This window comes from Cydia splendana, chromosome 8, assembly GCF_910591565.1.
Source record: "Cydia splendana chromosome 8, ilCydSple1.2, whole genome shotgun sequence".
NCBI lineage: Eukaryota > Metazoa > Arthropoda > Insecta > Lepidoptera > Tortricidae > Cydia > Cydia splendana.
The window spans coordinates 16151356-16169922 of NC_085967.1; the positions used below are offsets into that span (position 1 = coordinate 16151356).

General features: G+C 36.3%; 1 protein-coding gene across 8 annotated transcripts in view; it reads right to left on the bottom strand.

The window, feature by feature from the left end:
* Positions 1 to 18567, bottom strand: part of LOC134792919 (syntaxin-1A) — a 91822-nt gene that overhangs the window by 57711 nt on the left and 15544 nt on the right. For 6 of the 8 annotated variants that reach the window (XM_063764375.1, XM_063764376.1, XM_063764377.1 and 3 more), the window contains exons 2-3: positions 9310 to 9393; positions 6134 to 6244 (exon numbers count right to left, since the gene is read on the bottom strand). In XM_063764375.1, coding sequence (XP_063620445.1) covers positions 6134 to 6244; positions 9310 to 9393 — 195 coding nt within the window. The remainder of the gene's footprint in view (positions 1 to 6133; positions 6245 to 9309; positions 9394 to 18567) is intronic. The other 2 variants (XM_063764381.1, XM_063764380.1) reach the window with 1 other exon arrangement.

Consider the following 18567-nt stretch of genomic DNA (forward strand, 5'->3'; position numbering starts at 1 on the left):
GTTCAGTATTTGTTACAATCCATTTTTATTACTACTAAAATTCTCCGATTTTTACTAGTAAAGTTTGTGATTTTTGGAAAAAAGCATCTGTGATTTCAAGTTATGATTTTAGTAAATGTCTCACTTACATAGTTTTGTAATATCTAAAAAACGAGTTCGCGGGAATAACATTACCCCATTTAAAATAACAATTCAGTTGTTACTATAGCGACATTACAAAGTTTACTGGTATTTAGTAGATAGACTTGTTGTGTTTATGTTCATTGTTGTACCAATCACTAAACGAGTTTTGTAATACCAACACAGCTACTTGCTACGTTCATTTGGTTAGAGTTAGTATTGTGTCGGATGTCGGGCGGGCGTGTCTCGTGTCTTCTTTGTTTAAAACATACTTAAGTTAAATAATAAATTTAGGATATATTGTGGGCCATGGACATATTAACCCGCGACCTACTGTGTAGTTGGTGTCTACAGGAATATATTGTTCTGCAACTTCGAGCTAGCTGTTGTTATTCTAGTGATAATGACATCATAGGTAAATCTAAACTGTTTGCAATTCCAACCTCCCTAGCACAGGTGCGCCGCGAGAGCATGTTGCGCGCGTAATAAATACTAGTCTCTTTCTGACTGTATGAATAAGAAAGGAATGGGTAGAATATCTCGACAGGCTTTTATAGTGCCTCTTTAGTACAGAGATATACTACCAAACGCTTTTTTATTCATACAGACAGAAATAGAGACGGGTAGCTACCACGCGCGCGACATGCTCTCGCGGCGCCCGTTTGCTAGGGGCGGAGGAATTGCAAACAGTTTAGTTTTTGCCTGTGACGTCATTATCTCTAGAATAACAACAGCTAGCTTGGAATCGCAGTACAGTTTAGTAAAACCTATGACGTCATCGTCTCCGATATTGCTAAAGCACGCTTAGAATTACAAAACGGTTAGTTTTCACCCATGACGTCATCACCTCCGATATTGCTAAAGCACCTCTCGGGATAACAAAACCAAATTTCTGAAATTACTCTAGCATACTTCAAATTACAAATATAGAAGTTGTATTTCCTACTAAATGGAAATTGCAAAAGTCAATTTGTTCCTATTAGTTGACTCTCCTTGTCCCCGGATTAAGTTTTATTTTTGTAATTCTAAGTGTGTTTTTGTTAGTTTTTTTTCTCAGTGTAGGTATTACAAAATATCCTATTAAACCAGTAAGTAATTTTAAATAGATTACATAATCAACCAGTACTTTCCACGAGAGAGCTGCAAATATTAAGTTTCTCGCCTGTCCTTCGCTATCGTTGTGTCTTCAGGTTCATCTTTGCATAGTCATGAGTAAAGTTACAAAAAAAATGCTAATAATTAGCTACTTTGAGTTTTGTTACGCTTGATAATATACCTGTTGTTGCATTAATTCGCGTGACCAGTGCACATAAACTGTCAAATTATGTACTTACATCTATAGAAGGTACCAACGTTTAATTGAATATTTAATGAATTCAAATTCCATTTTCAGGTGGATAGTTTTAAAAACAGCATCTTCCAGTATAATCCAAGGCGATAACAAAACATTTCTATACGCTACAAAAAACTAGTGCGGTGTGTGAAGGTCGTATTCTGCTACGTTATTTCTCTGTGACGTGACGATATTCCCATCTCGTAGATCATCCATCATATAAAAGGAATACTATTTATGTCAACCGCCCGGAGCCTTGTGACTCTCAGAGTTTGACTTTTTAGTAATATGTACTGGAATAGTGGAATTTTCTTCATTATATTGATATTTTTTGTTTATGGATATCTAGCTTGGTATGACTCTACAATCTCTACATTCCTAAATAAATACATAGGCCCAAAACTTTTTACATCTCATAATGATTCATAATTGAGAACGCAACCAGATAATTGCGCATATTTGTTTGTTATAAAATGCAGAAAGCAAATCCACATAAATCATTTTACTACTATATGATTGTGAATGAAATGAATTACGTTTTTATTCTTTAGAGAAATGGATTCATGTCTTGGTAAGAGCCAACGGCAGCGCAGCGTAATGCAATCAGTTGATTTTGCCCAGCTAGTTTCGCTGTACGAGTTTTATCTTCCTACATTTTCAGTTAGTTGAATGTTGCCGTTTATCAAATTTTCCGTCACGTTTTGTACCTACTGAATTACCTCATCAAAGTAATAGGGCTGGTAAACATTAACGCCCAAAAGCAAATCACACTTGACTAATTATTAGACATACTCTACATTTCCTGGACTGCGTACATACGAATTGTTAGATTTTTACCTCCGTGATATCAATAATGACCTTTCACTTAATTGTTAAATATTTTATTCCAATCCAAAGATCCGACAATCCAAAGATGTGGGTTACAGTCTCACTTGAACTTCGTTGATTTTTAGGGTTGCGTACCCAAAGGGTAAAACGGGACCCTATTACTAAGACTTCGCTGTCCGTCCGTCCGTCCGTCCGTCCGTCCGTCCGTCTGTCACCAGGCTGTATCTCACGAACCGTGATAGCTAGACAGTTGAAATTTTCACAGATGATGTATTTCTGTTGCCGCTATAACAACAAATACTAAAAACAGAATAAAATAAATATTTAAATGGGGCTCCCATACAACAAACTGAGTTTTGACCAAAGTTAAGCAACGTCGGGAGTGGTCAGTACTTGGATGGGTGACCGTTTTTTTTTTGCTTTTTTTTGTTTTTTTTTTTTTATATGGTACGGAACCCTTCGTGCGCGAGTCCGACTCGCACTTGCCCGATTTTTTTATTGTGATTGACATCTGTATATACAATTTATGAATAATGACGTTCGTTGTGTCTCACGGAAGTTTTGTTATTAAAATGAAACGTTTCGCGTAATTATAAACTATTTCAGGCCTAATCTCTCGCAATATTATGATAATGTTTTACAACTGCCATCTGACTTTTCACTTCAACTTAAGATTGAGAAACTATGCCTTGTTGGGATTAGGCCAGTTTTCTTAAAAGTTAAATATCAAATGTTATTTCGTCCCCGGACTGAAAATTTCACGCAGAAGCCACGTAACTATCGAGATCTTGTAATCATGCTGCATAGCAGTTTATTTAAAGTGTTTAACAAGGCCTAGCTTCAATACAAGAACAAGCGCCGTCCTTTGCATAGATTGGAACGAGGAACGATATAGCGAAGGCCTGTCGCGAGGCAAGACAGGTTGACTGAAGAGGAGGTTACGGCAAGGTTGTTACAAACTTTACAAAGTTACAAATGTGCCGGCGAAACTGGGTTGAACAGTACCCGAATTTTTAGCAAGCTTATCTAATTGATGGACGACTCATTGATTCGTCCGTATGTCCTCAATTTTAATTATAGCGTGACGTAGATAACTATCTGTTGCATGTTGGTATCCAGTAAGTACGTGCTATATTTATATATATAGTCAGTCTAGAACAGTCTATACCTCTGCACACATTTTTTTATTACCTTTAACCACCTAAATTAATTTCAGGATTAGTTAATTTATATTAGTCAGGTTTTTTATCCGATAAGTTCTGTCAAATAGCAACTGATGTTTATGGTTAGTTGCATTGGTGCATTTATTTCATATGTAGTGGGCAATCGTTTCATTACTTAGCGTAACTAGTTAACTTTGGTTGGTGAATGTTGAAATTAATGTAAATCCTAGTCCGCAGCTCATGCACGAAAATAGCAAACAATATGTAAACAAAATCTACAAGTTAAACAGGATTACATTATGTTTGCACGCTGTTTCATGAGAATAAGTCAGTTTTACAACCTGGGTCCGGAAATTTCATGGCGAATTTTGATACGAGAAAGGCGGACGTTGAATTTTATCGACTTTTCTTACAACGTGTCATATTACAATTTGTCAAGAAAATTCCGGGGCCGTTTATAATATTAACAATACGCGGGTATACACTTTATACGTATGGGGGAGCTTAGCAATGTATGTTTAGACAAGAATTTGATGGGTGTGAATAATTGAAATGAAATGTTTGTCACGAAATAAAATAATATTGCGAGATTGTGGAGTAATATTGTTCAAAGTAATCAAAGATGTAACTGTTAAGTTATCACAAAACATAACAATTTCTATATCCCAAATAAAAAACAGTATGACGAATCACAGAGTATCTGTAGACGAGAAGGAAAACTTTCTTTTGTGCTCAAGTTTCGGCACTTTTATAAATTTTTCGCCACGAAACTTTCGAGTGTTTTGTAACAAAAATAACAAAGCCCTTACTTTTTATGAACGAATCAATTCTTCAATATACAAATAAAATTTTGTAGTTAGATACTTTGAAACAGTTTTTATGACCTTTAACAGGTATTGTTAAAATAAATGGCGCGAAAAGAGCATGTATGATCATCCATCTAACACTAATTGAGGGCCACGTATTGTTTGAATGTCGCAATAGAATCTGGCTCGCCACCCCCGCTGACAACCCCACCCATTTTGCTCATTTATTATGTCCCCCATTCACACACCACCAAGCAGATTTATGAAAAGGAACGCTTTTCAAAGGATCATAAAAAGAAGTCACTAGAAAATCATTTTCTTTTACGTTGCTAAAAATGGATCCGATAATAATAATTGTCAAAATTGAGAAATGAGTTAGCGAGAAGCTGAATCGCGAGAAATCTTAATGGATCGAGCTAATAAAGGAGTTTTGAGTGCCTATTTAAATGTAGCAACCGATATCAACATCAGCCAGCTAAAATTCTTGCGGCCACACCCATTAATCAGATGGAACGGCGGGACGAAAACGGACCCTTATTGCTTTTTTTCTGTTTCAAAACATCGACACGACACGTGCTCGGCACGCGAATGCGGCTGAGTTAGACGTTAAATGTATAACTTGGTGGACGAGCTCACGTAATACAAAATACAACGCTAACGAACAATAAACATGTTGTCCAATAGAACAACGGTGAAACAATGGCGAGCAACAAGCTGCAACTTTTATAAAAGTGCCGTGTGGTGCTGCCGATATTCACGGATTGCAAAAACATGTGTTTACTGCCGGTATCGGAGGCTCTCGATAGTTCCTGTTTCCTGTCCGCGGGCTTTGTTGCCAAGTAAAACGTAACGCCTCTCGAAAGCGTTGGTGGGACGCTATTTTACGGTCTGTGGAGTTGAATGAAAATATTTGATGTTGACAAATAGTAACCGCGAATGCGGAGTAGGTAATAAACATTTATATTGCAAACAGGGACTATTTTGTCAAATAAGGAAGTTTGTTGGATTTTCCGGATCCTTGTCCCGTAAGAGGATTACTATAGCCGTTGCGACCCAATTGTCCAAATGCCGTAGTGCGGCTATTGAGCTGTCTCGTTGTTTATAACAGAGAGCGTCCAAATCATTTCTGCACTATTTATTGCTTTGTAACTATGTGCTGTTTTTACATATATGTACAACCTTTATAAGTTTCATAACATGACCTAGAACAATTGCATATGTTTTTGAGATTCATCAAAGTTAAAAATATGTACTTTATAAAATACAGCATATCTACCTAAATCATATATGTAAATAAATCCCCTTCACCATGTATATATTAAATGGAAATGGACATGCTCAGCGAAAGGATTATAAGAATCTAGTCGGAAAATCAAAGAAAATTCAATACCCACAAGTAAAACAATTTTAATAAGTACCTAATCTAAAACTAAATCATAAATTTTAGTCAGTAAATCAGTAATATTCGTAAATTCGTACCAAAGAAACACTAATGTAATTATAAATAGTCAGAAACATACTTTGGTGTGAATCTGCAAAAGATGTTCAATAATTCTACCTACTTTTGGTAAACCATGATAACGACAGTGTCGTTTAAGTTCAAAAGTCGCGCGCTCTATTATATAATCCTGATATAATATAACTTATATAACCAAACACAAAGTAGAAAAAAGGCAGTAGAAACTAGTTCACTCATAGAGTAGAACTTGGGCACAAGAGCCTTTGTGGCTACATGTAGAGCATGCATTGCGCCTGACAAGTTATCTTATACAACTCTTCTCTAAGTTATTATCCTTGACTCAACGTATAAAACCCTGCACTGAACACATGTTAGAATGAAAGCGGCACATTGTTAATAATACAACTTGGTTATGGTTACATACATTGGTTACAAAATTTGAGAACTCGGCAATGCTACGAGTATCTCTCTTGCCACGTTGATACATCCAATGCATAAATGAAGAAAATAAATTCTGACGGTCAGGATTTTCAGTCTGAAAAAGAAAAAAAAAAGAAAAGAACGGGCATCCCACAAAGCCAATGCGAGGTCAAGTTCAATTAAGTGTATCCGTATTGTAACGCTTACTGAATATCTATAACACTTAAAGTTCCATGTAGGTAGACATATTCGCTGGCCCAATATTACAGGGTTCTACACTGAGAGAAAAAACTAACAAAAACACACTTAGAATTACAAAAATAAAACTTAATCCGGGGACAAGGAGAGTCAACTAATAGGAACAAATTGACTTTTGCAATTTCCATTTAGTAGGAAATACAACTTCTATATTTGTAATTTGAAGTATGCTAGAGTAATTTCAGAAATTTGGTTTTGTTATTCCGAGAGGTGCTTTAGCAATATCGGAGGTGATGACGTCATGGGTGAAAACTAACCGTTTTGTAATTCTAAGCGTGCTTTAGCAATATCGGAGACGATGACGTCATAGGTTTTACTAAACTGTACTGCGATTCCAAGCTAGCTGTTGTTATTCTAGAGATAATGACGTCACAGGCAAAAACTAAACTGTTTGCAATTCCTCCTCTATGAATAAAAAAGCATTTGGTAGTATATCTCTGTACTAAAGAGGCACTATAAAAGCCTGTCGAGATATTCTACCCATTCCTTTCTTATTCATACAGTCAGAAAGAGACTAGTAGTTATTACGCGCGCAACATGCTCTCGCGGCGCACCTGTGCTAGGGAGGTTGGAATTGCAAACAGTTTAGATTTACCTTTGATGTCATTATCACTAGAATAACAACAGCTAGCTCGAAGTTGCAGAACAATATATTCCTGTAGACCCCAACTACACAGTAGGTCGCGGGTTAATATGTCCATGGCCCACAATATATCCTAAATTTATTATTTAACTTAAGTATGTTTTAAACAAAGAAGACACGAGACACGCCCGCCCGACATCCGACACAATACTAACTCTAACCAAATGAACGTAGCAAGTAGCTGTGTTGGTATTACAAAACTCGTTTAGTGATTGGTACAACAATGAACATAAACACAACAAGTCTATCTACTAAATACCAGTAAACTTTGTAATGTCGCTATAGTAACAACTGAATTGTTATTTTAAATGGGGTAATGTTATTCCCGCGAACTCGTTTTTTAGATATTACAAAACTATGTAAGTGAGACATTTACTAAAATCATAACTTGAAATCACACATGCTTTTTTCCAAAAATCACAAACTTTACTAGTAAAAATCGGAGAATTTTAGTAGTAATAAAAATGGATTGTAACAAATACTGAACTTTGTTTAATGCTCCATTACTAAAGTCTGTTTGCTGAAATTAGATTTAGTATTACTGAGCTGTGTGTAGAAATAAATAAATTTTACAGAAATAGTGAAACTTCCATGATTACTACTAAAACTTCATTTTTTCCCCCAGTACAGAACTGTTTATTAATTCCTGGTGGTGATTTTTCTCTCAGTGTATGTTACATTTTCAAGATAGTTGAAATTCGACTTAATGTCACTATGACAATGTTCAAATTTCAGTTCGATAAAAGTGAAACATAGAACCCTGTAATATTGGGCCAGCGATATGATATCGTACGTCAGAGAATGATATCTAACATTTATTTTCGGAAGCAATAAGAGGCTTGTAGGTTGTGTTGTGCTTGAGAGGTTGTATTGTAGACATGTTATTACTGTTAGGCTTAAAATGTAACTTAAAAATGTTCGCAGAGACGAAGATTCGATTCAGCATAGCTTTATGTTCGGGACTAGGCCGACATGTGTAAGATTGTCCCAAAAAAGATAGTTTATCTTATTCAGTAGCTACTTAGCGATGCAATGAAAAAGTAAGTAGGTACACTGTTTCCCTACGATAAGTCGCCGTGTGCAATGTGCGCTCCCTAAGATATTATTTTCTATATTAATCTCATCTTTCTACTTACTCGGGGAGCGACCGTTCTACTTGTCAGCGCTTTATTACATTAATGACACTCTTGTCAACAACTTGAATTACTTTGAGAGTTTCGTAATTTATTACGAAACTTTTGTACTTGTCATAGACATTGAGTTAATTTGTTGGCTGCATATAGACCGAACAGGAAAAAAGAAAGAATGTACTTAAGAGTGAAAACCTACTTCGTTACCCATTACCCGAGCCTTGAGATAAAATAAACTCAAGGTGAAAGTAACTTGATTGTGTCTTAATGTCAAAGATAAATCCTATGGAAACTTCTTACAGAAACAGGATATGACATAGGTTGCTACTTTATTATCAATGACATAGCAAAAGCAGATGGTAGATAATGTATACAATAGTCATTCAAGTATAATAATATATTGAATAAAGAAGCGCGTACAAATTCTGACACACATTTTGCACACTTTGTTGAGCTGAGTACATAAAAAATAACTAACCAATGATATCAACATTCACTGCGTTTAAGTCCCGATTCAGTTTCATAAATTATTTGTGAAAATTGTGTTAGTTTAAATCAATATGTCAACATTCTGTATGACAGATTATGGAAATATGGAATATCCCTGAAATAAGCATTAAATACGGTCACATCCCCTTGTCGGAAAAAAAAGGTATTAACGGTGAACCATCACCACACCTTATATTGTACTATGAAGCTAGGTATTACACCTATAACACATATGTTCTTATGTCCCAAAAAAGTTATTTTAACACAACATAAAAATTTAACACAACATTCTGTATGACAGATTATGGAAATATGGAATATCCCTGAAATATGCATTGAATACGGTCACATCCCCTTGTCGGTCAAAAAGGTATTAACGTGGTTCACCACATCTGATGTTGTACTATGAAGGTAGGTATTACACCTATAACAGATATGTCCCAATAAAGTTATATTAACACTACATAAAGATAACGCCAATCGAAACTTAATAATGTATGGAAATAATGACGTGACTTTTCGTCGCATCCCGACAGATTTTTACCTTTCGATTGGCGTTTGTTGATTAACGATTTTCATCTTAGCTACGGCCCCCGTTCGCAATTCCTTGCACGTAGATACTCTTATTTGTGTCATGTTATGTGTATTGTATAAACTTACCTCACCGAAGAATTCGGTCATGGGGCTCTCTTCAACCGCGACGTTGACGTCGTCGGGGCCGACGTCGTCATCGTCGCTTTGCGCCTGGAGAGGGAAAACATACGTTAAAGGTGGGTTTACATCGATTATGTTTGACGGATCGGTTAACGTGAAATATGATATCGACGGCTAGTGTCGGATTACAAACAGTTTAAATATAAAGCAAAAAATCCTTAAAAAAATTAACTCTTAAGAATCAATCCAGATTTTGTGGATACATCATCATTTATTTTATAACCAGTTAAAGGGCGTGGAGCTTATGGGAAAGAGATACTTATTAGACTGACGGTTTCTAAAAAATACTTATTTCGGCGGACAGTTGAATCTTGGCAATAAGTTCATCGTCAAATATTCTAGTGTTTGTAAACAACATTAATACTGTAACAACTTTAATATATATGTAACTATAACTTTAATAACTTCACATTAATCCCATTGAAAAAGTATGCAAGTCATCACAGCCTTTGATAACCAGAAATCAATACAACGCATTATCCATCTATTGTTATCCTGTTTACACATTTACTTTATAGACAGCAGCTAATGTGTTGTACTCAATTAGGGCACATATAAAGTACAGCTTAACTTCGCAAAAATATGTGCTATTTTAAGAACGTAGGCACGGCCCAACACGGGTGGCACGTACAACAAAATAGAACCCACTTAGTACTACAAGAGAGGTGGCCATTATTCAATTTGTGCGGACCGACCGCGTCCCCCACAGAGGTCTCCGGTGCGGATATAAAGCGACTCGACGACGAGGCTCGGACGGAACGAATATCCTGTCTTTAATCAGTGCACTAGAGACCTAAAATAGTTGGCATTGTATGTTCTGAATTAGAATGCTAAAATTGATTATACCTCATTCTCACGTAGATAGGTACATCCTCGTAGTCGACAAGTATGTTATTACAAACTAGCTCAAATCGTGCGCAAAAAATCAGAATCACTTGCAAGTGAATTTCAGAATCGTGCAATTTATAATCTTGAAAGTCTTGAAACGCAAAATCTCGTCAAATTTTTGAGATGTCATCACTGTATACCACTATACATCACTGTTCCCCAGCTGTTTGAAAAATTCTATAATAGACACGAACTTTTTATAATCACAGTACTTGCTGTAAAGATTTTACGTTTAAGGGGGTGTTCAGCATTACAATGGTAACATGTTACTACTTGTAAAGTAGCGTTTCAGGCGTTTGTATGCAGAAAACCAAAATTGTCGTATTGAAATTAATTGTACGACATCAGCTCAACCGGAAAGGTTGTTTTTCTTTAATACGCCAACCGGTAGTAAGAAATATTGTATCCACATCATAATTTATTAACAAACTAACACGGTCGATAATAAGCCGCGGCAAAATAAAACTGTCATGTTAGAGAGCAATCGAAAGAACAGGTCAAGGGCACATCAACAGTGTCACGATAATGGAGGGCTTTCCAAATTAAATACCGTGAGTTCCATTAACGGACCCAATTACTAGCACTTGATAGCAGCTAATTAACACAGGCCATTGTTGTTCCTTGAATAAGGGAGGTGAAGCGACCAATTCGGCCAAAGCGCTTTGTGCCACGGCTCTGGTTAGGCTGATCCAGTCAAATCAATAGTGGGGTGGAGACAATATTATATTAATTTGGGCTGTTAGAGAAATTTATGGGTGTTAATATGACTTAAGTACGTGTTTTGTAAACGAATTACACATTTGGGAATTTATTAAATTAAATATTACATCAATAGTTTTTGATTTACAGTATTAGAATCTGGCACTTTATCGGATTTTAAAACTAGCATTCGCAGTTAAAATATATATATTTTTTACTGTGTAAACCATTATTATTTTTACCTATACAATGTAAATCCCACTTCTGAATTTGTCATAATAATATTAGTCTAATTCTTGTAGTGTAATAAAATAGATTGAATATATACTTGTAAAGCATTACTACACTTTTACCAAGGATTACTGGAACAACAGAGGAAGATTGCGTAGGAGCTTTTTTCGGAAGGAAAAACGCATTTATATTCGCCGTTATCAGCACACACGGAAATTCAAGAGCAAACAACGAGGGCATGTAGATAAAGCCCTTGTTTTTACTGCCGCGACATTGTATCATTTTTTTTACTGATAACCTTTAGAGGGAGCAACGTGTGTTACTTGAATAACGTCTACATTTATACCACGCCGAATGGCATACAATACAACCCCCTTGTAGCCTATGGACATGCTTTAAAAAACTACAGTCTCTTCTTAACAGCCCTAAATTCCTAAAGTCTTCAGAGGTGACAGCCGTGAACTTATTTCTCGTTCATTTTGTAACGTGGTGAAACCCAACCCAACATTGGTAAATTAATTCATCGTCATGGTTAAATTACTGACAGTTTCACAGGTAGCAAGATATCTAGCTTAATACCGGTCAGTCAACTGCTCAAGGTTGTTAATAGTCCCACGTTACTGTAACTGCGGACACTATAAATACGTAACCACAAGCGCCTGAAACATTTGTACCTGATCCCTTCGGGAGTTATACGGACCTACAAAGCTCACTAAATCAGATTGCTTTATCTGCCCGTATTCCTAAAACAATAAATTAAACAGGACGTCTGTCCTTATAAAGGAGGGTAGAGATATTTTCGTACATCTTGGTATAAAAGGTAGACAACGATTTACATTTATATCAATGTACGCGTCCATAAAAATATCTCAGCGGTAGCTAAAGCAAAAGCATATTTTTATGTATCACGCTATGAATCAAGTTTTAAGAGGAAAGCGGGACTACCGCTTCTCCATATATTGACATTATGGAAAATATTTTTACATATTTTGATATATATTAACCATAGTTATTTTTATAATTTTTTAATGCTCCTATTATAATAATAAAAATTCCAAATAAAATCAAACGTAGGGCGGGTGTCATAGCTATGATTGATATACATCAAATTCGAATAGTAGTAGTAAGTACTCACTTTATTGTACACAACACAGGTTTACAAAAATAAATTACAGTAATGGAAGTACAAAGGCGAACTTATTCCTATAAGGGATCTCTTCCAGCTAACCTTCGAGTATATGAGAGGAAAACTCCGGTCAGGTCAGATAGACAAACTTGCGGTATGTACAAATGGGATGGGACGTGTAAATTGTGTCAAAATATTTTCAATAATGTTTATATCCAGAGAGAAAAATGAGGGCTACGTTTGTAGTACGGCGATTTCGCGCGGTCGTCAACTGTCGTCTTTAGTTATTTCGCAAATATTGTGCGGTAAATGTAATTTCACGTCAAACCTTGTTAGGAATTTACGAATTCACCAAGGAGCCATTCAGTTGTAGGTATCCCGAGGCGGTGTAATTTGGAGGAGGTCACGGCCGCAGGGCCAGACAAAGGCGCTGCCACTGGCAACGATTACATTACCACTTCACTGATCTCTCCATAGCTACGAGTAATCTAATTGTGGGGTCCGGCTACATTTTATGAGCAAGTGATATTGCCCAGTGGCTGCCCACATTGTCAATCAAAACACCACACAGACTATCTTTTAAATGAGTCATTATACTCAATTGAAGCCATTAAAAGGACACCCCGTTGTACTCTGGTGTTATTAAACGGATTAATTATGATAATAAAGCATTTAAGGAGACATATTGTGGAGCTTAATTACTCGCATTCTCTTGTTACTTTAATAAGCAATTATTAAAGATCAGAGCATCAGATTGAAGAAAAAGTAGGTACATGACCTAAAATGTAAACAGAAAATAATAAGATGAAAGTGTTTCCTGTTGTTAGGATAAGTTCTTATACAGCAACTCTCCTTATTCTAGATGTATGTACGCCATTGATATCAGTGCTGAAAGTTCTGTAATAGCTACTAGGAAACCTATCACATTAAAAGTACACAACACACAATTGTAACAATTTCCAACTGTCTAAACCGTAGGTAATTCCTTAATTAAAATCGCATAGAGCTCGGGACTATTTTCATCTACAGTTAAAGCGGGTAGCTATCTAACAAATTGGGAGTCACGTCACGTATTTCAATTGAGCCAGATTCTATGACGTCGACTCGCTGATATGGCGTTCTGGCAAATAAGCGACAGGAATAGCAACTCTCTTATCACTTCCCAGTATCCGAGAGCTACCGAGATACAATTAATGTCGCGCAAATTTGAAATTATAATGTTATCACAAAAATACTTCAAGCACGTGTTCGACCTTGTAAAAGTTAGTCAATTTCTACAATAGAAGATTCTACAACAACCGGGAAATACGGCGGAAATTTCGCAACCCCCGACTTGAGCAGTGAGATTAATTAAATGAATTTTCATTTCAGGAAAATTTTAACGACTTCTGGTTATTTACCTTGTAAATTAACGAAAACTTATTAAACAACCAGCAACCCGGGAGCTGGCTTCATACGCAAAACCGGATTCAGCATTTAAGCCGGGGACGTGTGTTTCAATTAAAGCGGAAATAGCCTTGCGGAGATTTTTTAAATCCCTGAACCGTACGTCGATTTATGTCACAATTATATAGCAGCAAATGCTAACTCCGCATTTATACTCTTTATGAAAAGCACTTGACATCGTAAAATATATCTGTTTGAATATACTTTGAATGTTTACCACAGGAAGATAAAATCAGAAGCAAGAAGCTTTAAAGACCGTACTCGCGATTGATGGATGGGCGTAAATGTTGCGAGAAATCGCAACATCTGTCGACATTTTATTCATGGTGAAATTAGGTTTCAAAATGGTAAAAAATCACAAATAGTTAAATATTTAACTATTATGTTTAACAAACTAATATAACATCAGTTTAGACTTATGTTGCTGCATGCAGAATATGTACTTACCTATGTTTTGATTTAAAACTACGTTTATTGAAACGAAACGCAGCAGATATAATACCACGAAATTAGTAGACTTAATTGAATAAAATCTAGTTAATGACGCAAATTCATGGAATAGAAAACGAAATCGATATTGCAAGTCGACCTTCGGTACACAATTCACTACAGCGTCGGCCGCTTTTGTATTCACTATTGTTCTTTAATTTGAAACTAAAAGTAGGCAGGAAATGACTTCTTTGTGTAAGAAAAGTAAACACTCGACATTATTTTTATCCAATTCGAGGTAGAGATAGCGAAACGAAAGCGAAAGTTTGGAAACAATATAAAGCGTAATATGGAGGGCGCGCACTAAACGGGCAGAAATTACGCGGATCTGGGTCAACTCGACCCCTACTCGACTGTTCCCTCAAATCTGTGCCCGGTTTACCCAGTCCCAACAGGTGCCCGGGTGCTTTTTACTCCACGCACCAGTAAATAATTTGTTTGGCGAATACAGGCATCGTTTTGATGTCGTCTAACGATATTAAGCAAAGTAATCCCGACTTGGCTTAACGTCATACCCTTACGTGATGTCTGACGGCTAAAACCAACCTGGAATAGTCTCAGGCCTTACATAATTTAGTTGGATAAAGCGTCGGGTCTGTAGACCTTTTCGGGAAAGCACGGCCAGTAGATATATATTTATCGCCTCATGGGAGGCGTTCATCAAGCTTGGAGGGAAGTTTATTAAGAGTGGCTGTTACCCGTAAGCATGCTTGGAAAAAATACTATGAGTAGTTATATTGTGATTACAGGCAAAATGAATTACAAGACTACGATGTCGTTGAACTTTTGGCTGAGCGTGCCTGATTTGTGACTATTTAAACTAATCTAAGTTATACACTAAGCTACCTTCTATTATAAAATTACTACGGAAATTCTTTGTGTAACTAGGTACCTTCTAAGCTAAGTTATCTAACTAAGACTGAAGTTCCTAATAGATGTTTCAGTTTCTTCCCAAGTTACGTAAGTATTTTTATATCATTAGGCAACTGGCCGCTCGATATTGATATTCCATATATCTTTCCTCGAGTACTGAAGACAAATAAGGTATTCTTGTGCTGCCCTCTGGGAAATCATTATAAATTATTTACCCGACTAGTCAGAACCGATAAAACATTGGCAAACAAAATTGATATAAAATCCTCTCCGGCAAAGTTATAACTTTGCAGATAAAAATATGGAAATATGTTGACTTCTAAACGCGATGAGTGATTAGTTAAGATGTAAGGCAGCAAATGGAGGGCACTCTACTTTTCGTTGGCCACCATAGTAAGTAAGTAGTAAGTAATCATTTATTGTCAGATTGTGCAATGTCAGTATACAGATGTTACAATATTATTTGATTAGAGAGTGTCACAATCAACCGGTTTACGGTATACAATGTCCTTATTCCTAAAATACATATAGTACAGTTCAAATAACCTTAAGATTAAACTAAAAAATGTCTAAGGTACAAAATACATATAATATAAAAAAAAAAAAAGCTATTCAACCCTACAATCATAATATTATAAAGCAACATTATTGTTTATTACCTACTAGCTATATTATTAATTACTATGTCAATTAAATATTATTATAATTTACATTGTTATTAAGGTCAATATTCATAAGATAGGTATCATTCACATGTCAAGCGTTAGAATTGTTCTATCTTGAGAAAAAAATCATTGATACTCGTATTGTAAAAACATTCAGTTAGGAGAAAGGATCTTAACTTGGAGAAAAATTTGTTGTTTGGCAACTCTGTCCATGACATAGGAAGTGCATTATAAATACGAACAGCCATGTAGTAGCAATTTTTCTTACTCACTTCTAATTTACATTTTGGGACTACTAAAGCTTTATGTGTGACTGTGCGCTTTCCAATGTTACATTTCTGATCAAATAATTCTAAATTGCATTTAACGAATTTACATATCTCTAAGATGTATAAGCTCGGAACTGTCAGGATTCCATACTGTTTAAACAACTGCCTACATGACTCTGACCACTTGACCCCCGCTATAGCCCTAACACATTTTTTTTGTGCTATGAAAGCTTGTTTTACATTTGTGCCATTACCCCATAATACTATTCCATAACGAAGTGCAGAAGCAACATAGCTATGATAAACGAGTAGCGCAGTTTTGTCTGAAGTCATTCGCTTCAGTTTTTTTATGGCATAAATAAATTTATTAATTTTAGTGGAAACTACGTCGATTTGTTGTTTCCAATTTAAATACTGGTCTACATCAATGCCTAGGAAAATTGTATGTGCTACTTCTTCGATTTGCTCAGTGCCCATTTTTATATTTAATGGCATCATTTTACTATTTCTTGTAGCAAATCGAACTAGTTTAGTTTTTGAAGCATTCATACATAGACCATTCCGATTTAACCAATCACCTACATCAATCAGAGTAGAATTTATGTTCTCTTTCAGGTCATTGTCGTTTTTACCTCTAATAACTATCGTTGTATCATCTGCAAACAAAAGGCAGCGGTGTTTAATACAGGTAGGAAAATCGTTTATATAGAGCAAGAATAGGAGTGGCCCTAATATGCTGCCCTGCGGTACTCCACTGTGGTTCATACGTGAAGCAGAGTCGACAGTTAACTTAGAATTATCGGTCGAAGATGTATATTGAACCCTAGTTATTTGGTGACGGTCTGATAAATAGCTATGAAGCCATCTCAATGCGGGCCCTCTTATGCCATATTTTTCTATTTTTTTAAGTATAATTGAATGATCTACGAAATCGAAAGCTTTACTTAAATCCAAGAATAAGCCTACAACCATGTCGTTTGCTTCTAATGAATCCAGTACATTGCAAACTAAATTAAATGCAGCATGTGTAGTTGATTTCCCTTTACGGAAACCACTTTGTTCTGAGCAGAGGATGCGATTTTTATTTAAGTATTTTAAAACCCTTCCGTACATGACCTTTTCATAAACTTTTAATATAACTGGCAAAAGCGCTACCGGTCTATAGTTGTTTTTATCTGTCGTTTTCCCTTTCTTGAATAAAGGCTTTATAATTGCTAACTTGAGCTTGCTAGGAAAATGGCCTTGTTCTAATGACAGATTTACAACATGAGCTAACGGCACCGCTATTTCATTGGCTATAGTTTTAAGCGCCTTAACATTAATGTTGTCGATTCCAGCGGATCTCGTATTCTTCAGGGTTTTTATTAATTTGCCTATTTCATGAGGATCCGTAGGCTCAATAAAAATTTATTTTTCAACCCTATCCAAAGAACAAAAATAATGTTTATCATAGATAAGGTCTGTGATACATGCGTAGATAAAAGCCTAAATAAATCGATGAAAGGGTTCCAAACTTTGCTGCCGAACGTGCGGGTGCGAGTAGCAATAAAATTTATGAGTTTACTTGCGAAAACATATTAAACCCATCTGACTAAACTCTCGCGAGTAATGGCGGCCTACGTGTTGTCTTGAGTATATGTGGGAGGGTTATTATTAGGCTCTTCTCAGCTTGAAGACATCGATATTAAGGGTATTTGATTGCGTGTCGCTAGCCGAACGAGCGACCTTAACGAAGCGGTTTCACGCGGGTCGCGGTTTACGGGTAGTCATAAAGCCGACGAGGGGCAGCCCGGCGCTGACGTAGCCGCACGAGCGCTTGTTTACGGCCCCTTAAACCCGGCCACTGCTAAGAATTATGTTCCTCTGTCTGGTGTCAGACGCATTACAGGAGCTTTGGCCCTGTACCTACTAACATAACTAGCCAAGCACTCAGGCAAACTACTTTAACTGTGGCCTATAGAGCTACTTAAAAACTATATCTAGTCTGAGTGCTACTTATACCGGTTCGTCCGCAAAATATTACAATACTATATCTAGTTATAATACTATGTATATCTAGTTATCTACCACACCTTTATTAGTATGAAGTATGAAGTCCATCTTCAAACATTTGATGTAGGTACTCGACTGTAACACCACCCGGTTAATTTTTCGTTTTACCTCGGTAAATATACCAGTACCTAGAGCTTTCTACTTTGAAATCTGTATTTCATAGTCTAGTAAAATACAATACAAAGTACCTAATACATATACAGCTAAAAATGTCAACGAGATTTAATCTCGCGTGAACGCTATTTTCGTGTCCACCTCAGACTGGAAGAAAACTCAACGCTTCTGATACTTTAAGCAGCTTATACCGGGATCACGACCTAGGTAATACAAGGAAATGCTATTATAGCAGCAGTGTAAACGGTGCAGCAAAATAACGCTTCATAAAATTCAAACAAAAGCGTTGGACCAGAACAAAAAGATAGTGCTACAAAAACAAACAACTTAATGGCTTTGTTGCCGTGCGAAG